At 37.1% G+C, this 24866-nt stretch overlaps 1 protein-coding gene across 2 annotated transcripts in view; it reads right to left on the bottom strand.

Annotated features, from left to right (window-relative positions):
- Positions 1-1653: 1653 nt before the first annotated feature.
- Positions 1654-24866, bottom strand: part of SH3GL2 (SH3 domain containing GRB2 like 2, endophilin A1) — an 87765-nt gene continuing 64552 nt past the window's right edge. The window contains exons 2-9 of one of the 2 annotated variants that reach the window (XM_048931253.1): positions 22975-23043; positions 20604-20676; positions 15822-15965; positions 13328-13461; positions 12226-12384; positions 10266-10369; positions 7063-7196; positions 1654-4761 (exon numbers count right to left, since the gene is read on the bottom strand). In XM_048931253.1, coding sequence (XP_048787210.1) covers positions 4562-4761; positions 7063-7196; positions 10266-10369; positions 12226-12384; positions 13328-13461; positions 15822-15965; positions 20604-20676; positions 22975-23043 — 1017 coding nt within the window. In that variant the 3' untranslated portion in view covers positions 1654-4561. The remainder of the gene's footprint in view (positions 4762-7062; positions 7197-10265; positions 10370-12225; positions 12385-13327; positions 13462-15821; positions 15966-20603; positions 20677-22974; positions 23044-24866) is intronic. The other variant, XM_048931254.1, reaches the window with a different exon arrangement.

Genomic DNA, 24866 nt, shown 5'->3' with positions numbered 1-24866 from the left:
AGCATATAAGCACTTAAAACAGACATTTAATCCTTGAAACCTAACCAAGGCATTTGTGGAATTTTCCTAATGCAATTAACTCAGTGTGATTATGCAAGTTCTATATTCTCATTTCCACCATTAAATGCCTCACTGTCCTTCAAGTACTTCATGCTGTCAAGCACTGTAGCTCTAAACACTGCACAGAGCCATAACTAGTCTTGATCTCATTAATCCTTAGAAGCAGATGATAAAGGCCTGAGGAACTACAGGTGTTTTGATGCATAGTATACAGCAGTTACATTTTACAAGTCTGTGATTTCATTAATTTCAGCAGATATTAAGAATGTTCTACCTCTCTGTAACAGGAAAAAAAGTTTGAAGAATCCACAGCTGCAACATAGAGATGCTCAGGACTTAACTGGACATACGTCTTCTGAGCAGGAGGTTGGACTAGCCCCCTAGATAGCTCTCCAAATCTGATTTTTACTTTGATTCTGTGAATTTTTTTTCCCAAAATGTCATGAAAATGAATGTCAAATGTCGAATGTAATATTCCAGAATCCCCCAATTAAAAAGAACATTCAGCTGTATATATATAGGCAAGTGCTACAGATACATATACGTAATTTATTATTTTCTAACCTTTCTTAGTCATACAACATGTCTGTAATTTAGCATCCTCATAGATAAACTGTTAATGTATGTGGATCTGAAAACTGGCTGAATGACTGGACCTCCCACATTATGAATCGATGGCACAAAGACCAGCAGTAGGCCAGCCAGAAGTAATATACCCTAACAGTCAAAATTAGGTCCAAACACGTTCAACATCTTCCCTCATGGTCTGGGAATTAGGCAGAGTGCATCCCCTATGACTTTGCTAATGATACAAGGTGGTGAGAAGTGGCTGATATACCGAAGGACTTTGTTTCCAGCCAGAAGAGCCCAAACAGACTGGAGAAACTGACCAACAGAAAATTAACAGGCTTCAACAAAGGGAAACGTGATATAATGCTGTCATGTCTAAAAAGAATGTTATCATAGTGAAAGTTAACCACAATATGGGTCTCCATGTTGGGCAAAAGAGTTTATGCATTATACAAAATTGGACGTAGATGTTATGTGGGGTATAAGTACAGCATCCTGAGCAGAGCAAGGCAGCTAACAGACACAGCAGTCTGCATAGCTCTGCTGAGAAGGACACGTGAGTCCTAGTGGAATGAAATCGTCAAAACTTGCAGTGAATAAGCCAACAAGCTCCAGGGCTGCTTAAGGCAGTGCTGCCAGTGGGGCTGGGGAGCAAACCCTCTCCTCTAATCAGCATTGGTAAGTTAAATTTGGAGTCCAATGTCCAGTACTGGGCTCCCCAGCAGAAGAAAGGCATAGATATATTGGAACAGAAAGGGCAGCTGTGATGGCAGCCAGCCTGGAGCATCACGCCCCAAGAGAGGAGGATGAGAGAACTGGGGCTGTTCAGCCTGTAGAAGACAAAGCTCAGGGAGATCTTACCAGTGTGTAGAAATACCCCAGGGGACTGAATGAAGAAGATGAAGACAGATTCTGTTCGGAGGTTCACAGTGAAAGAGTGAGAACCGAGGAGCACAAATAAAACATATGAATATCCACCTGAACACAATAAAACTTTTTAGTTGTGAAGGTTGTCAAACGCTGGCTAAGATTGCTCAGAGAGGCCATGAAGTCACCACCTGTGGAGGTACTTAAACCTGAATGGGCACAGACCTGGGAAAGGTGCTCAGTGGGACTAGAGAATTTAGGAGGTGCCAGTGAGCTTCATAAAACAGTGAAACAAGATAGCAGAACCTTTCAGAAATTCCAAGTCTGCATTTGGACTACTAGAGACTAAGATTAATAGAGATTACAGAGTAGAAGTCTAATTTTTCATGTAGTCAGCCTACTGGTACATTACAGAAAATAAAGACCATGTTCATTTCTATTGAATGGAGTCAGATTTATAAAGTGTTACCTGAATATGTTAGTCTTTATGTGTTTGTTTGTTTGTTTGTTTCTTACTACCCAAATCTAAATTTTCTCTAAGTTTAGCTGGTGTGGTCGTTCACCCTGCTGGGCAGCTAAACTCCACCACACTGCTCTCATTCCCAACCTTCAAAGGAAGAATGGGAGAAAATACAATGGAAAAGGTCTCAAGCATCAAGATAAGGACAGGGAGATCACTCACCAATTACTGTCATAGGCAAAACAGAATAAATGTGGGGAGACTAATGTAATTTATTTCCTGTTACTAGTAGTTTAGAGAATTGAAAACAAAAAAAAATTCCTCCATTTACCCTATTCTACCTTCACCTCCTCTGAAGTTCAGGTGGAACTGGCAATGGGAGCTTCAGCCAGATCAGAACACTACATCTCTGCTGCTCCTCCATGGTCCCTGCTCCATGTGGGTCTCCACCATGGAATGCTGTCCTTCCCAAACTAATCCCACGTGGGCTTCCCACAGGCTTCAGCAATCCAAGCAGTGCTTCAACACAGCTTCATAAATATTTCCCATCCTTTACAAAGTTGCTGCTGCTGTATAGCCCTTTCTCCATGTCTTGAGAGTGCTCTCCCAGAGGCACAAGAGTGTCTCTCACTGTCCAGCAGTGAGTTTTCTAGACAGCTGGAACTGGCTCGTATCTAAAACAGGACAGTTTCTAGGTTCTTTTCACAGAAGCCACCCCTGTAACCCCCCTGCTACCAAAACCTTGACACATAAACCCCATAAAGTCAGTTTGTCAGTGACAGTAACAAGCAAATGATCTCCCCGTATTTATCTTGGCTCACAAGCTTTCTCTTCCCATTTTCTCTCCCAGCCCACTGAGAAGGGACCAAGAACAAACCACTGGATGGATGTCCAGTTCTTTGCCAAGGCTAACCTATGATCATATCTGTACAACAAAGAATATAAACCCTATTTAACTCTGATACAAAACCTTCAAAATACAATTACAAACTAAGTAAGCCTAAGCATTACCTGGTATTTTTTGAAATGCAGCACACTTTAATAGGAAGTAACCTGTCTCCACAATGTTGCATGCTGGTCATAACGACATTAACTTTATGTGCTTGATGTTCAGCCTACCCTATTTATGAAGATCATTTTACATATATGGGTTTAAATTCAGAGAAGATAGATATAGAATAATACAAAAATATCTTTTTTTCACATTTTCAAGTCAGGCTTGTGAAACACGTTTTCTGAAACAAAATTCTTGTTAGCCAAAGTTAAGCACAAAATGTTTTTAAACAATAAAATAATAATTCACAAAATTATTCCAGTTATTCTCTCAGTATTTATTTGAAATATCAATATTCCATTATACAGTTTATATATTAAGCAATAGGGAATTGTCATCATTTCACATCATCCAGTACTGAAGTGGCACGTTCAAAGCAGCACATTAAACCTTTGAAAGAGTCTCTATAGTTTAGATAAATAGAACTTTGTGTTACTAAACTAATAGAACTTTTGCATCTGAAAGAACGCTGAGAAGCTAGGCACAGCACTGTACACACCAAGTGCAGTAAGGAGGAAAGAAGTGAACTAAACATATGGGGAAATGTTTTTGCATATACAGCCACATGTCTTTAATTGCTCAACACAGAAAGAAATAAGTTTTATTTAGTCCTCATTGAGGGCAGAATACACACAAATGATGTTCGAAGAACACATGGCAGACAGAAATAAAAGTAGGGAAGATTGTATTTGGTTGGTTTTCCTCCACAGTGAATGAGTTTACAAAGACTATCTGGTGCTTAAGCAGCATGATTTTGTGCCAAAACTTGACAAGAAACAGTTAACAGTTAAAACTAATAACAATTTTATCCCCCATCTTGCCCTTCTACTGGCATTTTATTGAGCATGCTCAAGGTTTCTGAAGGGCAAATTCATGTAGTTTCATGAATTCATGGTTCAAGCTTTTTACTATAGGAATCCCCTTATTATGGTTCAAAGTTTACCTATAGATGGAAATAGGTCTTTTAATAACAATCAAAAATACAAAAATGAGCAGGGACCAGAAGGGCACAAGTACAGTGGTTCACTTTCTGAGAAACCAGAGAGTCTACATTTATACTGTCTCTGCGAGAATAGCAAGCCATTTTGGTCAGAAGATACAATTCTTGTTAGTCATGGTTAAACTCATGTGAACTGTATCACTAGGAAGGGAAAGATGGAATGGCAAGAACTTTTCCCTCTTTTTATAGAGAACTAAGACTGAAAAGTAATACAGTGGTGATAGGCATTATCTTCCCAATACAATCTTCACTTCCTGCTACTTCACCATGAGTTACCTGTTTGGCTTGCTATCATCTTCCCAGCATCATCTCAGCAGTACTCTGGCTACCACCAGGCCAGTGTGGTCAAGTGGTCTAACCCATACTATGTTGGCTCAGAAGATACCACACATCACCACTACATAGTATAACAACACATAAACCAAAGATGCTCAGTGGGATTTGACGATTCTAACCACTGCAATTTGCACTTGTAAGGTGTAAGAAGCAGCATTTTGAAAGCAGTGGTACTGACATTACTATCTGGAACAGAGGTGGTTGATCAGCTATCTTAATTGGGTAAAGGAACTAGAATATCAACATAATTGATGGGGAAGAAACCTGACTGGCCATGAAGCATTCCTTCATACCAGTTTTCATCAATCTGGTTAGTGAGGGTAATGATATCACCCTCCTTAAATCCCAGCTCCCCTTCATTTTCTGGTTCGAAGTCATACAGAGCTCGGCAGCATGGCTGATCCATGTGAGCACCTATGGAGAAGAAACAGAAAGAAATAATGTTTTAAAATCCCAGCAGTTACTTTTTAACCTTGTATTTTGTATAGATTTTGCTGTTTCTATTGTATTTCACATGGTGATGAGACAGCCCCTTGACAGCATCTAAATCTGGACTGCTAAACTGTATTAGAAGATAGTTACCAGCTTTTGGCAGTTGGGAATACTGAAAGAACTAAACTACATTCAAGCCCACACTTAAAAGAACAAGTACTATCAGTTTGGGATCTAATTTTTATCTGTTGGCAAAATACAAAAAATGAAGCAAAAGCCCAAATGTATTTCCAGCTTTATTGGCACAGAAATGCTTTGTCTATGTCTCAGGGAAACAGTGAAAGGGTATCTAAAAATAACAGCAAAATAAAACTGTGTCTTTATTTCAAATCTTCATTAGTACAGCTATTGCGTATACGACTCTATACACTCCTGACCTCATCAGTTTTTGTATGAGGTTTCCAAAGAAAAGCTTCTCATTCCCATGAAATGACTGATGATTACAGAGCCATCAGAACTGGTTTGGAACAGGTTCAAAATGGAATGCTTTCTAATACGATATTTCACAAACATCTAACCATAAACCATTTAGCATGGCCAATGAATATTATTATAATTATTATATAAGACTTTAATTGGTTATATGAAATCTAGAAATTTTATTTTCTCCTTGTTCTCCCATCCTCTCTCAATCCCCAGAGATTCTATAGCTTTAAGCTTACCAAAAGCACAATTGTTCACAGTCAAAAATATTTAGGATTTATCAGCACTAAAATGTATTAAGCTTATATCTCTATCTGATTTTCCGTAGTGAAAGTCTGTGCACTTCCACTGGTCAGAATCTAATGACATGTGCCTCTAAATCATGCCAATTCTATGAGTATGTGTTTCAACATTTTCACATGAACCAGTTTCTGGATGAATTGATTTCAGATTCAGACTTTTTAAATGTTCGTTTCAACTGCTCCTTGTAGCTAGAAGATCCATGCTTGAGCCATTTTAGGATAAGAATATTCCATTTCTATAGATGTCAGTATAGCAAGATTTAATGCAAAGAGGAAATCTTTGAATAAACTAACACAAATCTACATCAAGGAATTTTAGAAGAAGATGTTTCTCTAAAAATAATGAGCCCCTCAAAATAAAGAACTCCTACTGAAGAAAATGTTAAATACTGCTCTCTGAAAGGAAAAGCACAAGTCTGAGAGATACAGGAATATCAGCTTGTACAACCTTATCACAAAGAAGTGTTCGTGACACCACAAAAACACAAGTGGAGAAGAAAATTGTGGTGGTATGACATGTAGATTTTCACTATACAAGACTGAAGCTACAACTCATGCACAAGGAATCCCCAGTTTAACTCCCATCCCTTGTCTACATAATCACAAAATCACTAGTTTACAAGACCACTTCCAGTTGCCAAACGAAGATAAGGTTGCTGCATATATCTGGAAGTTTAAACACTCACACTGGATACTATGAGAAGGAAGAAAATCCTGACTAATGATCTAGTGAAAAACATTTAATCTTGCAACATAAAGTGTGCTAGCAATTGTCAATGAGGTCAGTTGGAATATTTGAGGTCAGGGTCTGGGAAGAGGACAACCATCATGATAAAATGTATCAAAAGACTGTTATTGTGAGGAACATGTGATAAGGCTTTCAGAGTAAGTGCTGATAGGAAATGAAATACATCTTGAAGATACTAATGAAGTACAGTGATATAAATGTTTTCACCTTGTATATGCTGCTCACCAATGGACAAATAACATACCTCATTTGCCTTTGTTTCCGGTTTAGTGATTTTTAATTTCAAGTTACATGTATCATAATGCCTGTTTTTAAAAAGTAGGGTAAGATTATGGAGATTTTCAGTGTTTCAGAGTTCTATATTTTTTGGAAAACTACAGTTGATCTCTGAGTTTTCTAAATGCCTGTTCTATGATCTATATTTCAAGAGGAGTTTAGTATGGCAGTAATTCTTTTTACTTCTAGTACTAAGGACATTTTTAATCCAAAGATGGATGATCCATCCATGTTCTTCTGCCTGAGGAAATGAGTGTTTTACAAAAAATTCTGTACTGTGCTTTGCAACCAGCCTAGGTCTTTCAGTAGAATAATGTAGTTAATTCAAACAATTCAAATAGTTCACCTGTATTATATTCATTCTCATTTTCCTTACTAAGGAACAACTAGCTTCTAGGAGGAACATCCACACTGTAGGAAAATTCAGCTAGATTTGGCCTTTTTTTTCTTTGTTCTCATTGCTACTGCTGTTACCTGCTGGTTTTGGAGTGGTGGCATGGGATATTCCTCCATTGTGCTGGGTATTGTCACCACCAGTTGTGAAATCCAGGCTCATGCGAGGTTTGGGTTGGTATTCTCTTTTGGGCTGAGATGATGCCTCTTTTATTCTGTGAAAACATGAAATTAGTCAAATGTCAAGGCTTACTTCCTTGAACAAACAGATGAGATGCATCAAACAATATTTCTGAGGCTAAAAGTTAATATTTGTCAATCAGCCAGTCTAAACAAGTTTTGGCAATTGGGGTAATTGTTGTTTAACCCATTAGTTTAAATTATCACGTGACATGAGTATGCCACTAATTTAATCATTTTTCTTTTCCCTTAAGAATTAGCATTTTGGGCCAAGATCCTTTTAACAATAACAAGAGCTCCTAATGAAGAAAACCTTGTGATATGATCTAGTAGTGCTTAGAGAATAGCTCTATACTTATTTTTAGATTGACTGAAGCTAGTTATTTTGCTGCCACTGCTGTCATTCCTTGACTGTTCAGCAGTTTAATGCCAATCCTTGTCATTTCATGAGGAGACTATGTGAGAACGTATTGACTTCTGCTGCAGACTTTTTCACCTGTAATTGGGAATTCTTGCTTCATAGAGACACACAACTCAAGTTTTCCTGACTCGCAGAATAAAAATGTTACGCATCATTCATTTCATTTTACTCTTCAAATTGAGAAATCCATAATTTCTAGCAAAGAGCGCCTTTTCAGATTCCTGGCTAGACAGAATTCTAGCAATTTATGCAGAACAACTTCCCAATCTGTTTCTAGTATCATGTAGGGAAGAATAGCTGAGTCAAGACCTCTCCATTCAAACTAAAGGTTGGTTTCTCTCATCTTTTCTAGGCTGGCCCTAGATTCATGGTTAATAAAATATTTTTATTTATTTACTGAAAAAGCTGCTTATATCTTAACCAGTTCTCATCCTGAAAACGAGAGTCTCCTCACCATTCAAAATACTACCAGTATTAGTCAATCCTAGAGACTGCTTTTCTTCTTCAGAAACAAAATAAATTCAGCATATATAAGTAGAAAGCAATGAAGTTAACAAATGAACTTCAATAAAAAAGGCTTTGCTGCATTTCATTCATTTATAAAAGTTTTGTTTGTTTTTTTGCTTTTTTGAAACTGTAAAGCATTAAAAAAAAATAGATTTAACCAGTTTATTACTTGTAATACTTCTGTTAAGAAACTATCATTTTTCATATTTCATGAACTTGAAGGTGATACTTTTACTGACTAAATGAAAGTTACCTAAAAGCTTAGCATAAGCTTTTTTTCTTAAGAAAAGAAATATCTCCAAGGAAACTGTTCCTGTTTCCTAGCTGCTCTGTCATGATTCTCTGTCTTGATAACTGAAGCTTCCTTCTGCTTGCTGAAAAAGAGAGTTTAAAAGGAATAGCCTTTCCATGACCTTCCTGAATTCACTGTGTTTTTAAATTTCTTGTGTTTGCTGTTTTTTTTGTTGTTGTTGTTGTTTATATCATATTCTTTTAAAATTATTTGAGCATGATTTTAAAGAAGATGCTCTTAACAGCAAGAAGACAAGAGCATGAACAAAGTGCATTCACATCTTTTAATATCATCTGCAAAATCAGCAATATGCACTGTAGATTCTGTAAGATTGAACAGAGTCAGATTTGCTCAGCTTAAAAGTAAAGCATTATTTATTTTGTGGTCCATAACTAAAAAATCAATCAAAAAAATGAAGAACTATTTCTTCTTGGTTGCTTGCTTACCACCACAGGAAAAGACAGGTATTTGAATAATAACAGCTTGACATCTCTGCTTAATCCCTGGCACAAACAGATCACAATGCATTAACTTGTGCCCAGTGGTGTGAAGTGGACAATTTACAATTTAGGATTGCACAGCATGCTTATGCAGGGTGGGTTTTTTTATTATTATTATTTTATTCTGGGTAATCAATAATAGTAATCTGATGCAAGGCCCTTGAAGTTAAGTCAAAACAAGACCATTCAGCAGAAGTTCCAAAAGAACAAATAATTATCTAATAATCTGAAATTAATTATCTGAAATCATCTTATCTGACACAGGATGAGAAATCTGTTGTGAAGACAGGAATCATCAGTTTGTTGCATAACTTATAGACTACAAAACAACCTACACCTGAGAACTTTTTAACGTTTTCTGTGCAGTAAGTGAATTACATTCTTCATTTGAAAGTGTAGAAAATCATTCTGTTAGCTCTTCAAGCAGGCCTGTAAACTGCAGCCAGGAACAGAAACTCGTGATCTCAAAAAAACTTCAAGAGTTAGAACTGGATGAGGCTTACAGACTATATATTCTGAAAAAACAAATACCGGCAGATCCAGTAGCACCAGAAACTAGATGTACAGAAGTGACAAAAAACAGCAAAGAATTATCTGCAACCAAAGTATTGCCTTCATATAGTATATGAAAGTAGGGAATCATGGCTAGCTTTTAGGAGTAGCCCTTCAGAAACATGTGGAATCAATGTTATGTTTCCTTGAAGGATGTGTAGGAGATTGGTGAACTTTTAATAAATGTTACATTCCTCATCTCAAAGACATACAATCTTCTTTGTGTTGATAGAAAAAAAAAAAAAAAAAAAAGAAAAAAAAAGAAACAAAAAAAGGAAGTTTTAAAAAACACTGCATTGATTTAGCAATCGAATCGTAGTTAAGTGGATGGAAGAGGTAAACTCAGTTAAGTCTCATATAAAATGTGATTTGATTGGGAAAAAAAAGCTGATGATTATTTAACAAGGTGGCAATTACATGGTACTGGGAGATCCCCTTCAGATAGAATGTAAAATATACTCTTTTTCTAGCAGACATTAAAATCTCTGAAAAGACAACTTCAGAACTAACACATGAATGGAAACGAAAACAAAATTATATGTACAACTGGCATCCAGCGCATCTAAACATATGTATTCAATTAAATTCAATTAATAGCCCTAGTGTAGTGAGATTTTGCCTTCAACTCAGACCTCATCCGGTCATACTCAGAAGTATTTGTATCTTCGAAATACATAAATCTCAATTTGCAGTTGCCTACTGAGATCATTTTCCTTTCATAACCATACAATTACCACATTCCAAAAAACCAAGCTTTTGTATTCTATTCATAGATTTTCTGCCTCTGCAACACATAAAAGCCAGTTCAATAAACTTAGAAAAAGAGCAATACCTGTCTTCAAGCTTAGAAGTAACTCGCTGAAGGATCTGTGTCGCCTGCTTATGGTACTCCAGCTGGGCTTGTACAAGAGCAGAAAGCTGGCTCACTTGTTCAATCTGACGATTGACATGAAAACATATCTTAGGTCACATCATTACACATCAGTAACAGAAAACAAACAATATCACACTGAAACTGCAAGGGCAGCCTTAATTTTTTCTTCAAAAATTTTATTTCTCCTTGTAGTTCAAGAACAATTACATATTAGCCTTTATGGACTACCATGTCTGGTTATGACATGATCAGGAATGGTGATGAAAGCTCTTCTCTGTTGATTATCTCCAGTGTCTGTCTGCATAAACAACAGCCTACAGATCTTCTTCGTTCCAAAAATACTTTCACTCAGAAAGTCAAAATGAGACTAAAATTAAAGCATAATACATCTTCTCCATTGCAACCTCTGGTGTCTTGGAGGGACACAAAACCACAAGGATCACAGATATGCCTCTTTTGTATTCTGGGTTACAGAAGATGCAATGCTCCTTTGGATATAGGTTATTTGTAGTGAAGACAGACAGCATTTTACTTCATAAAGAACAGACCAGCGAAAACTCTTGTGAGGGGAGCACCTCTCCAATGAAGAAAGGCCAAAGGAGCTGAGGTTATTCAGCCTGGAGAAGAGAAGGCCGAAGGGAAACCTCACTGTGGTATTTTAATAAAGGGCACTTACAAGAATGATTTAGAGAGGTTTTTTTACACTTTGACAATGGCTGGACAAAGGGGAACACTTTTAAGCTGAAAGACAATAGGTTTAGATTAGATCCTCGGAAGAAATTTTTCACTATGGAGGAGGTAAGGCATTGGAACAGGTTGCTTAGAGAATCTGTGGGTCCACCATCTCTGGAGGTTGGATGGTGTCCTAGGCAGGGTGATCTGGTGGGTGGAAACTCTGCCCATGGCATGGGGCTTGTAACTGGATGGTCTTTAAGGTCTCTTCCAACTCAAGCCATTCTATGATTCTACTATTCTATTATTCCATGTATTTCTCAGCAGTTTCTATGATGCACAGTGCCTCAGTGGTGTATCAAAAGCCTGGACTATCTGGTCATATAGGGTAGTCCCTTAATAGAAACATTAAAATTGAAAATTCAATACACTAGTTTCATTTTGCAAATGTGTTCTTTCTTTTAATATCTCCTTTAGAGCGCTCAGGAAACAAAAATGAGCTATTAAGTTATGTGCGAATTTAAACTTATAATAAATCCAGTCATTTATTTAAACAACAAACTTCAGCTGTAATGTATAGTTGTTTGTTTTGTTTTGTTTTGTTTTTCCTCCAGAGCAGGTAGATTTGTTTCTAGTTTGATTTTACAGTTACATTACTTACACAAAGAGAATTTAAAAACCAGATAGATGCAAAATCCTAAACCAGTCTCTAAGCAAAAAAGTAGGCTTCATAGTCAGGTTTCAGCAGTCATATTAACTCTGCTTTCCTATTTTCTACTGCATTTCGTTAGGGCGGAGATCAAGACAGTTGTGCATTTATCATCTCTGATCTTTACCAGTCCTCTCAGCAGCATATGGACTTGAGCAAAAGCCTCAGATTAAACTCCACAACCACAGCCAGGTAAAAATCATGATTTGCATTTATGTCATTCTAAGAAGGAAGATATTTTGTCTTTTTAACTAATACTGTTCGGTTAGGAAGCACAATGGTAGTATAGGGGATTTATGTTCCTTATCACTTATCCATCAAGTACTTATTAAATCAGTCTCATATGCGCATGCTGTACATTAACATAGCTTCTGAGCCTATCACTGAGTGCAATGAAGTAGGAAGTACTTTCTCATTTTAAAGTTATAGGACTCTATGGCATCAACAGATTTAGAAGCTGTAGACTCCTTTAGATTGCCTTCACTGCTGAACCAGCATCTTTCACTTAGCTCAGAGCATAAACAAGGGGTATCTCACATCCATCTCCAGAAGGTTGAACATGCTTGACTCAGCAATTTCTTTTGATTCATCAAACTTCTCTAGAGCTTGGCGAAGCTCTTCATCAGGGAGCTTGCCCTGTCTTTTCTTCTTGTAATCAAAATCCAGACGCCGACCTTCCATTTTCTTTAGGTGATGCTGAAAACCAAAAATGCAAAAGAATAAATAAGAATAAAGAGTGTTTCCCAACTCCCCTTGCCTTTCTCTACCATGGGCTCTTTGTAATGTAACTGATACACCATGTACATTTACAAATATGTGCTGTTTGCCATATGTCATCCCTTTCTGAGACAGAAAAAGCAGTACAATTAGGTGGTCTTACATCTCTTTTACTGCTGTCCAAATATGAAAGATATTCAGCACTAAAACAGGCCACATACAATGAATAAATACTGTTGATACTTATACTAAATATATGAAAGTTTCTGACATTAAACTCTCTTTGGCTTGCTAAACACTTTTCATGAGCAAAGCAACACAGAATACACTTTTAATTACTTTCATCAGATCATCAGAGTATCTTAATGCTATCTTCTATTGAAAATTCTCTGGTGTATTAATTGACAGATCACTCTTGTCATTCCATTTTGCACTTGCCATGCCACGCTGGCCAAAAGGTAATATTTCTAGTCAGAATACTTAAGATCTTTACTTTTCCTCAGAAAAATCAATTTGTCATCTATTATGATTACTTTATCAGTTTTGTAAATTGTATCAGACTGCCTAAGACATCTTTGTTCCTTGTTTATTTAACCATGTGAAAGCATCAATGATCTTTCCACACAGATGGTACAGAATGTACGTAGATGATACAAATTACAGTACTGTGTTAATGCCTACCAAGGTTTGATGATGCTAATCTCAAAAAGTTCAATTTTGATCTTCCTGACTCTGAACAGAGAGACAGCCATGAAATGTAAAATTCAAAGCAAAAGAGACTAAGATCATTTGTGAATCTAAGAGTTCTTTTTAAAGTACACAACTAACAGATTTTGTGTATATACACAAAGAGTAAATATATTTGTATATAGATACGCTCCGTAAGGTTGGCACTATGAAAATGCCACAATGATGACAATACCTGTATTTCTCTCAGATCTTTGTCATGGAGATTCTGAAGTGGGTCAATGAAGTTTTGTTTAACTTCCATGTCTAAAGAGTCTTTGACCTCAGAGAGCTCCTTCATTGCTTCTCCCACATCTGCAAGTGCTGGTCCTGAAAAAAGATTTTCACTATATCTTAAAATAACTTGGTTCCAATGCACATAACTGACTCATGGATTTAGTTAGCATTCCATTTTCACCTTCAAGTTTAGGAAAGAAACACAGTATGATGCACCATGTGAAAGGGTAACAAGTATTTTACACTTGCACAGCCCCCAGAACTTATGCGTTGTGACACAGCTGAACTTGAGAATTCACATTGCATACAGTCTGCCTCCTCACACACCTCTTTGTGCATTCATTTGTTGCTGTGCTGAAGGAAGCATTGGAAAATAATCATCTTTATTTGCTCCAGAATGGTCTCAGCATTAGATTTCATATACAAATAGTATTTATGCAAGTCAAAATTTTCCTATTTGTATCAGTTAAAACATTGTCAATTTCAAATGTAAAAATAGCTAACCACTGTTTTCTTTTTATTTGATGAAAGACTCATTTCATGAAACTCTCAAGTTCATACACTTAGCAAAGTTAATAAAAGTCAGTAAGAATTATCTGTCTGAGGTTCACAAAAATTACTGTTCTGGTTTATCTCCTCTGAATGAAAATAAAAGCAAGAAGCTAAAAAATACTCTCCCGATTTAAGGTGTAAGTTGGTGGAAGAAAATCTACTTTCAAAGAATACTAAGGGTCTGAAAACTTAAAAATGCAAGAAATCAAGAAGACATTTATTTCCCAAGCAGGGGATGAATGCCAGGGATACACAGTAAAACTAAAGAGTCTGCCAAATCTGGGTGAAGAGTGACAAACAGTTACAATAGCTGTGATTGGTTAAGAATGTAAAAATAATTCCTATATCTATTCTGCTGTGTGCTAATGTAGTCACTAAGGTATGTAGAGCAATCTGCACAAACTAAATTCCATTAGTTCTCCATTTTCCCTTTAAGAATGTATTTGAAAATTAGCAAGTAAGAGGCAACCAATTAAAACAAAAAACAAAAAACACGCAATTAAATAATCTCTAGTACAAATAAGGCCACATCAGCCAAGATAGTCAGCTCCTAGTCAACAAGCAAGATAGTGCCTTTTCTATTGCAGATGTCTTTAAGCCAGAAACAATATACTATGAAGATTCAAATAGGAAATAGAAATTTTGAAATCCTACTTGAGTGTTCAGAGTGTTGACAGATAAAAATAGCAAGAGAGGAGCCTGAGCAGTTATGACAGAGATAAGGGAACCTGCTGCAAATATTACTCTTCTAATTAGACTCCTGCTGTGGATGAACATGATATAAAATCTTGGTATAACACTTCTCACCCAGGCAGCTGTAAACTCATTTGAAACTTGAGTAAGGGGAAGGGCTTTGCAGAAAAAACAGTTGGTAACTAGTGCTTTAATTATTTAAGATGGCCAGGAAGAAAAGGCCAAAATACAAGGAATTACATTTAATTTTTTTTTTTTTTTAATCTATTAGCTTTAATTCTTTGCCTGTAATGAAGACAGTAGCAAGAGTTATAATTTTTTTGTCTGAGGACAAAAAACAGGTCACACTGAAAGTAATGCCTCCTACTTATTTTCATGAAAACTACAATAAATAACAACACTATTTGAAAGAGAAAATTCTCAGCTACAAAACACTATTTTTCAAAATAGGTACTACCATTAGGTATGTTTTTTTGCCAGCAATATACAAGCACCTGCTGTTTGGAACGTGGGTTGTCTTTCACATCGCTCTTGCCACTGTTGAAACACACTATCCACTGCCTCACTGTGCTCACATCCACTGTTTGGTCTCCACAAACATTCAACATCAAGGACAGTCAGTGGGTGATTTTTTTCCACATGAAGGAACTCAATTCCACACTGTTGCTTCAGATGCACTTCCATGTCAGACATCATTTTGTCAGACTGCCTCTCTGCTGCCATCTGCCACATGGCAACAACATGGAATACTAGTGGGAAGGTTCAGCTTCTACTGCTGTACCACCAACATCCTCTTCTAATGTTGTGGGCCAACATAACAAAATAGAAGGCATTATTTTCAGAGCAGCCCTTGTAATTCACAGACAGTAATAACCTTTTCTAAACACATACATCTTCTATCAAAATATAATCCCTGTAGCATAATCTACATTAAAGCCTAAAGCCTGTATTGATATGGTTCTAAGGGGAAACAACTTGATTTTCATTTGTGAGAAAATATCTCTAGTCCAAACCCACAGAAAATACTGGATCCACATAATGTCAGCAGACCTAGGCCAATCTCAAAGTAGAAGTCTGATGGAGCTGAACACGAGATTCTTGCATAATTTCTTTCTTTATGAAACCATAAGACTTTAATGACGAAAATTACATTAAATTTTGTTATCATTTTTATTTTGGCGTAATGGAAACAGAAGTAATCAAATTACCAAAGTTGCATTCTTCTCCAAGTTCTCGGCCAAATTTCAGCATTGCATCTGCCAGCAAGGCTTCAGCCTGAGGGTAACCCGGTCCTTTTTCCTGGCCTCGAATTTTTGACATAGTGTTGATCATACTGAGTTTAGCTCTGGAAGCTGAAACAGGAAAGTGACAGAGGTTATACTATATTATATAGAAATGTCTGAAATGTCTGTTCACCTGAAATGTTACCGTGTATGCAACGCTTGATGCACCAGCGCTCTAAATTTATTTAAGCTTCCTACAATGTGTTTGAAAAACATTGTCCAAATTTGGGATTGAGCACTGATTGTCAGGAATGATCTCTGGAGCAAGGAAACAAAACATTGTCAATCACTGACTTTTTCTTTTGCTAGTAGTCCAGAGAAGAGGCTCAGCCCTTGTTTTTAAGTCAAAGCCTCCCTTGAAACGACACAGATAGAAGAATGCCAAGAAACACTGCCAAGATATCATGTTTGATGTGTTAGAACTCAGGAAGAATTTTTAATCTGCCTCAAAATGCTTAATCTTGAAATCTCTGCCTAGCAGACAGGTACTAGACTGAGCCAATCTTCCCCTCAAGTCCAGACTAGGCACATTCAAGAATAAACTTTTGATGCCCCTGGTGTTTATTTTTCAGTTTTTCCTCTGTAGAGCATGAAATAAAAACTCTGTCCCCAGATATGAATGAGGAGTTGGATAAACTCCCACTTTAATAAGCTTTTGAATGCACTTTAGTTTACATTTTATTTCAGATATAGACAACTACAGATCAGAAGAAAGCACACAATCATCAAATAATGAAAACAAAGAGAGCAAAAATAAATAATTTGCCTGCTTTTCTGCAGCTACAGAATGTAAATAGCCTGCAGACATTGAATTAAATTGAATTTTTCTACAATTTTTGCCAGCTGACTGAGAGTGTGTTTTTCTACTTACACTATTGTATTTAGTACAGAAGGGTGCCTATGAATGCCTCTACCTTCCTCATCAAAAAGATTTGATTTGGCAGCAGCTCTGATAAGTTAGTATTTCTACTGACAAAGTGTCAAATAGCTAATGTAATTGTTCAAAACTTGGCCTTGTGCACATTTCTGCAACAAAGCAAATCATTAGCAGTCAACAAGTGTCTTGCTTTTAATTTATTATTGAAGAGTGTTTATCATGCCATAGTTCTTGCTGCTGAATATATTTCACTTTGTGGTGTATATATTTATGCACAGATATAGTCATGGTTCAGTGCATGGAGACAGCAAAATCAGACAAGTGTCATAGTACTTACTTTGGCTGGAAACAGCTAGGAAAGGTTAGCACGCTTTTAACCAATAGTAACAGTGGTTTTGTAAGCTGTCTCAATACACTTCAGTGCCACCAGATCATGCTTTTCTGCATTTGGATTTCTTGATGCCTTCTGTTGCTACTCACTGCAAAATGACCATTAGCAGACTGACTGTTCACTATAAGAAACTGAATATTAATGAAGTGTGTGGCCATTAAAAATTGCATTGAAAGGATAGTGGCAATGGGGAAATACAGAAACACAAAAGAAACTTTGGCATAAACAAAATCAGTAGGTTGGGAAACAGAAATGGATGCATTAAGCTGAAATAAAACAGGAACAAACGTGAATATTTTCAGAAATCAAAGCAAAAACATAAGAGGAAATGTTAAAAAAGGATGTGGCTATGTCCAAGACTGGCTACCAAGAGAAGAAAGAGAAAGGTACAGGAAAGAATTAAGCAGACATGAAAAGAAAACCAACATCAAAACAAACAAAAACCAATAAAAACAATAAGGAAAGGGGAAGAGAAAGGTAACCATGAAAAAATCATATTTCAATGATTCATTTAATCATTAGTATCAAATCTGGTTTCTATACTTAATTGGAAAACTCAGGTCCCAGATAATCTAGTTTTAGTAGGAAATCTTAGAATATGTTCACTGGGCCTTCATTTCTCCTCTTTTAAAGTGGATTCCATTAGCGTCCATGCGAGCTGAGATAAGTCACTGCTCAGTTGATCTAATAATCCCATCCTGACACATTTCAGTTCTATTCCTTTACTATGCTAATGCCATGTACTCCCTTTTCTAATTTATGTCTCAGCCTGAGAGAGGACAGGCAGAGATTTACAAAACAACATATGGAAATGGCTTGATTATCTTCCCAACTGCACTCCCTCTCCTTTGCACTGACATTCCTGGTGTCGCTCTTGATTTCTCTTAATAACAAACGTTAACTGACCCTCTGTAAAACATAAGAATTATTTATTTTAATTCTTTATACTCTCAATGTCTAAATTTTTCTCCTTCATGTTATAGCAATGTACATCTACATGTAAAGTACATAATTTTCCTGATGAGACTTCATCGTGTTCAATTTTAGCTATTTTTAGATAGCCTTCTACTTTTTATAATTGGGAAGTCTGCAATGCTAATTTTATCATTCACAATAACTTTAGCCCAATATCCCTTTAAATAAATTCACTTTCATCATTAAAATAGTTATTTTCTTTTCCTCATTCCTCTCTCCCCTCCCCTCCCCTCCCCTCCCCTCCGCTCCCCTCCCCTCCTATCCTCTCTTTTTCCTTTTCCTTCTTCCTTCTTCCTTCTTCTAGCATCAGTCCATTAAATGTTTAGTGAAGTTGGGCCATGCTGCAGGCCTCCAGTGTTGATCCTTCAAAATACCATGAAAACAATTGATCTCTCACAGGGCTCTATTTTATAAACGAAGCATACTGCTGTTTTCAGGGGTATATTTTACTTCTCAAGAAGTATGCTCCACAACCCAAACGCTCTTCATCCTATGAGAAACAGGTAAACTTCTAAATAAAATCATCTGTTAAGTATTGCCATTATTTTTTTCACTCATTCCCACCCCACTCTCCAACATAATGCTTCTTTAGTAAAATGAGAAAGAAATAGGAAATACAAATGTCCCAAATAACATTTTAGTAAATAGTAACACAGTTGTACAGAGAATTTTTAAAGATCCTTTTTTTTTTTTTCTTTTATTGAATTAGAATGTCATTTTTTTGTGTAATTCCTATTGCAGGGAGCTCTTCTGCAATCATGCAGCTGGCATAAACCAATCTCAGATCAGGTGAGAGCAGAAAGAGGCATTTCCTCGTTCCTCTTATTCTATCTGCCACCTTTATACAGCTGTGGAATGAACAACATGATCTCATTTGATATGCAAAAACATAAATCTTCCTTCTGACTGTTACAATTTTAATTTTCTGATGTTACTCACATATTCTACAGCCTCTGGTGGCTGAAATCACACTCTGATATACTTCCAAAGATTCTGCTCTCCACTGTTGTCATGAGCCTCTTTTCTGATTCACATAAATCATGATCACTCAGATGTATCAGGATGGGAAGCACAGAACAGTCAAAGTTTATTACTCAGTCTATATGTTGTTGCACAACAGTGGCTTGACAGTAGTTAATAATTTTATCGCTAACTCCATAATGCTTGTCAATCCTACTGCTTTTCCTACAGAGGGCTTGTTGATGATGAGCATTGAAGCTGTGGACTTGAGTCATAAACAGTGTTCCATCTGTTGATATAGAACCTGTTTTAGTCATCATTATTTTCTTTTTAATAGTTTTCATAAATATTCTTCCTTCTTTTTTCAACCCACTGACAGCATCATCATACTGTACTCTTTTCCTCTGCAATCTAACACATAAAAACCACAAAGTAAGTTATACCAGCAACAGTTCTTCAACCTACCACGCTGGTGATAAAATATCTCACAGTAGTTTGAATTTGTTTCCAGCTTAAGAAATACTGACTGAATTTCTGTCTGTTCCTTCAAGAAACTCCAAAATACTAATGTTAGGTATGTGGCCTAGTTTTGCTTTCAGATTAATCTTTCAGTTGCTTAACTCCATTGATTCTGTTGGTGAAGCAGGTATAAACAAACCCTTTACATTTCTAGACCAATCACGTCTATACGTTCTTGAATTTACTATTTACTAGTGACTATAGCAGCTCCAAGTCATCCTGCATGTGACAATCCTCTGGCAAGACAGCAGCATGCAGCTCTCCATCAGCCCAATCAAAAGGCCATTCTTTCTTCTCCCCATAGAAACCAGTTATTTAGTTCTATTTCAAAGGCTCAAGTTAGCTATCTCTGATTAGGACTGCAGACACCTCCTTTTTTACCAGTTCACCACAAAAAGCTCTTTTGCAACCCCCCTTTTCTAGCAACTCTAATGAGGATGGGAAATTGCTAGGAAACCATGTGAAGCGTGTTACTTCTTGTGCCCTGCAGGAACCAGAGAATCTCCTTCAGAACTTTATTGTTCTTCCTGGGAACTGAGAAGTCTGGCAGATCCTGATCCCCAGCCTAGTCCTGTTCCCATTCCCAGGGAGATAAATAGGGCTGGTGCCTCGCTGCACATCTTGGGACAGGTCCTGACTGAGGCTCTGCTCTGCCCTGCCTTCCTTGTGAAGGCAGCCACCTCCCATCTCAGGGAGACATACTGATGGCTGGCACATAAACACACTTCACGTCTAAGCATATATTGTGTTCTTACCTAAAGTAATAATATAACAAAAACAAAAATCTCCTAAAGCGAGCTTCCATTCCCTGGCAACCTAAAACAGAAACCCATACTCACCTTTGTCTTTTCAACCCAAGAAAGTTCACTGATTTGGCATTAACTTCAGCTCTACCAGTATGGAAGAGGGTCTGTCTCATGCAATGCTGAGAAAAAGCATTTTTTCAAAACGTGCTCCAAGTAGAGAGATTGAAAAATTATATTACCTGGATTGGGCTGAAGATACTCTATTGTCTTCGCCATTATTTCCATAACTGCCCTGCTGGTAACATCCACTTTCTAAAGGACAGAGAGTTAAACAAGAAGAAACATGGAAAGAGATGTCAGACAAGAGGAAGATGCTTTTGTCTTTTCTTTTTGCTCTTACGAATTTTTTTAACTGTTTTCATCATTTTAATTTTGTGTCTCTGTGAATAACGGTGGAGCAAATCCAGCCCTCATTCCAGAATGGTGATAATGCTTGAAAAACTACCAAAATACAAACCCACCATTTTTGTTTGTAGCAGAACCAATCTTTAAGTGAAACTACTACTATAGCATATCTTGAGATGATCTATCAGGAATCTGACAAAATTCATTGTGCTATACTGAACTATACTGATGCTTTTCATTACCCTGGAAAATGTCCACAATAAAGAAATATTTTTGATAGAAAGATCATTGAAACTATCTAAAGAATTATTAATCTGTGGTCCCCTAATAGGTGGAAACTAATGGAAAACAAATAGATGTAAATCAAAACCAACCACTAAAGAGAAAATGAGCTGTCCACCTCTTTCAGAGGGAGTTCTGGTAAAACAGGGATAGGAGAGACAAGGTATCCCTCAGTGTCCAATTTCAAGAACATTAGCAGCCAGAAGGCACTGACAGTGTATTTCCACTGAATCACTCCATGAAAAAATATTTTATATTTAGGAACTTAACTAAGGACAGCAGTATAGAACTGCATATCATTATTTTCTTCTACTGTAGAAGGAATTAGAAGGAATTTTTGATTTCTTAAGTAGCTGACATCAGCTTATAGTTGCTTATACAGAAATATACAACTACACTCTCTCAGAATCAAATGCTCTTTTGACAGATCTGGGGTTCACCATAATCTACTCTGTATTTAAGAAAATACATTGCTTTTCTTTACAGGGTGGCTTCTGTCCTACAGAGTGATCTTCTTTACTATAATGGTGAATTCCTATTTTAAAAAAGAGCACCTGAGATAAGTTGTTTGCAGCAAGCTGTAACTGACCTCCTTCCTGTGTTTTTTTGTTTTTCTTTTGTTGTTTTGTTTTATTGCTATTGCCATCTGCCAGGTCTTGCTCTATGCTCTTCACAAAGAAGCAGCAGAGGTCTGCCAACCCTGGGTGAACAAGTAGCTGAACTGCCTGGTGGGGAGCCCAGAAATGGCAAGAACGCTGCAGAGGAGTGAGGGGGCGAGAAAACAGAAGGCCATGGACAGGCAGAAGGAGCATGTCCATTGCGTACAGAAAAGCTGGCAAGGGATCTGGGACCAGTGGGGAGTTGGGGAGTAGCCAATGAATTTACTCCGTGCTGTTCTTAACTCATAATGCTCTCATCTTCAAGGCTGCCAAAGCGTACCTCCCACAATCACCCTGTGGGACTCACCCTTGTTTGCTGACTGTCCTATTTCCAGCTCTAAGGGTAACACTGGGTTTCCAAAACTTCTTTAACAAATTCCAGATTTGATGGCAAGGCCTATGGTTGTAGCACTTTCAAAAGGAAGCTGGGCAAGGGGGAGAAATCCCTTCTCTAATACTCTGCTATGATGTTCAAAGGATATGCCCTCCACCTTCGATTTTCATCCACAACTTTTTTCCTTGTCTTCCCATACAAACGCACATATATTTATCTGTTTCTATTCTGTTTATCTTGATCTGTTGTCTATTAGATATACACTCGCCAACCCACATAGAAGTAGTGTTATAAGATTTGGTGGCATCTCTCAAAGACAAAGTTAGAAAAAAAAAATTGAATTTTTCAACTAACATATTCTCACCACTACACAGAGCTGTGTCACTTCTTCCCAGGAAGAAAGTCAGTGCTACAACTGCCACCTTCCCAGAGGAGTCCACTGGGGGAAGTTAGTTCTATCCTCCCAAGATGCTATGGCAGCTAGGCTGCCTAAGGATATCTCAGAATCTGTAAATGAATATCCCACTGCTACTGTCAACCTTCTTCCTCAGACAGCTCTTGCTTCTCAAGTGATGCTCAAGTAGCTGAGAATTACAGTAGCACGTTTTCCACTGAAATGACCATACTTACAGAGAGACTCTCTCTGCTTACGGTGTCCCTCTACAATTATTTAACTGATGGTAATTTGTAGCTGGCATCAGCTCCAATCTCTCAATGAAATATTGACAGTATAAAGAGTACCATATATTATGTATTCCTCCATCAGAAGATAAAGAGGGACACAAGAATCAGAAAACTCAGTCTTACTGAATAGAATTTGAGACAATCAAAACTATTCAAATTACTCAGAGATAGAAGGTTTGGAAATCCATCCTGAGAAAGGAAAAATGAACAGAAATAATGATTGTGCATATCTGTATTAAGACTTACCCTTTCCATTTCTTTGAAGTCATCATCTAGCTTGGTTCCTTCTGCACCTCCTACTTTTTCACTCACTTTCTGCAGTTTAAAAGAAAGAAAGAAAAACAAACATTCAGCAATATTAGGGAAGTGTTTTTCTGCCATGAGTTTGTACAACGTTCAGACATACTTTTTCTGAAAAAAATTACTTCAATCATATTTTATCATATGCAATCAGAAAAAACAAAAACAAAAAAAAAGGACTACTTTGTAAGTCTCAGAGATCCAAACCTTTGCTCGTACCAAAGGAGATACGTACTATCACATCTTTGCACTATCACACCTTTTTTTTGTCTGTGAAGTGGATGCCTGTATCTTGAACTTACCAAGCAACTAATCAACAGTGACAGAGCTGAATTCAGCAGACAGAAACATCCACGATCATTTGTGCCGGTGGAAAACAAAATCACTTGACAGAATGAACGGGGGAAGGAATCAAAGCATAAAAAAACTTCCTAATCACAGTTGAAAAACAGCCCAAGCTGCAATGTTCAGTACATAAAAATGCAATACCTAGAAAAATAATCATGTATAAAGCCAAAGCTGAGCCCTGACTCCAGTATTCCTGAAACAAACATGTACTCATACCCTCGAACTCTTAGACACATTTTGACTCAAGCCACAATTGAGCCTTCTGACTTTAAAATCAAGGTTTATAAATAAAAGTGATCCATTAAAAAAAAAATCTATATTCACACCATGCAAGAATTTGAGGGTCATATGAGTAGCATACAGTCTTTTCACCCTGGTAAAGGCCCTGGGGGACCTTGTCACAGTATTCCAATACACCCACGGGCAGCTAGAAAGAGGATGGAGGCATTCATTTGCAAGGAGCCACACTGAGGAGAACGAGTAATAAGCTGCACTGGGAGAAAATTCATATTGATACTAGAATATTTTCAGGGTGAGAACAAACAATCACTGAAAAAACCTCCCCAGCATGGTGGTAGAATCCCCAGCACTGGAGGTTTTCAAGCTGTGATTGGACAGGGCTCCCTTTTCTCACCAAAGATCAGACCTGATTACATTCTGAAGGTCCTTCCCACCACCGCTGTTCTGTCTGATTCTCTGATTCTGTCATTCCATATATATTACTTGGTTGACAGACCAAAAAACAAAATGTTGAACTTTGCCATCATTTTTTAAGCAAATATTCTGTTTTGCTTTGTTTCTTTTTTAATTGTATAAAATAGTCATCTGGAAAATGAATTGGAAAATGAAACATGTTTTCATTTCCCTAATTCAAGCTGGAAGACATTCAAGAGAGTTTCTCTCTAAAGTCAGTAGGAGTGAAGTAGTGGATTTGAATGATGACTGCTACACAGTACAAGTCAAAGCGGATTTAGTAATTGCATTTTTTCTGTCACAGATGCATATTAGTGCTGTAACTCCACAGGTCAGCTAGAAGCATGTGACCCAGTGAATGTACTGCTCTTTCATTAGGTTGCTAGTTGCCATATGAAATTCATCAGACATATTAGTTTCTGTTCTCTGTACGTTTTCAGTTCTTTGCACTGTACATGATTTAATTTTATAAACTTTCCTAGGAGCTTCTGAATCTTCTTTCAACTGTTTTAACAAAGTAACTACTGACTTCAGTGAAGTGATTCCTGCATCATACAGGCAGAAATTAAGGAAAAAATGCACTTTTTTTTCTCTTTGTTTCAACCCATGCTAACATAGGTTGAAAAACAGTCTACAGCCTATCATTTATTGGCCGTTAATAAGATCCAGATATGATTAGTTTTATCTTCACTATAGTTCATTCCTACAAAGTGGCAAGCACAGCATCACAAAGCACTTATTGATGTAGACTATTATTACATTTTGAATAGAAAATGGCAATAGAAAATAGAAAATCA

The sequence above is a fragment of the Lagopus muta genome, chromosome Z (genome assembly GCF_023343835.1).
Source record: "Lagopus muta isolate bLagMut1 chromosome Z, bLagMut1 primary, whole genome shotgun sequence".
Taxonomy (NCBI): Eukaryota; Metazoa; Chordata; class Aves; order Galliformes; family Phasianidae; genus Lagopus; species Lagopus muta.
Note: the sequence above shows the minus strand (reverse complement) of the source record. Positions and strands in the feature narration are given on the sequence as shown.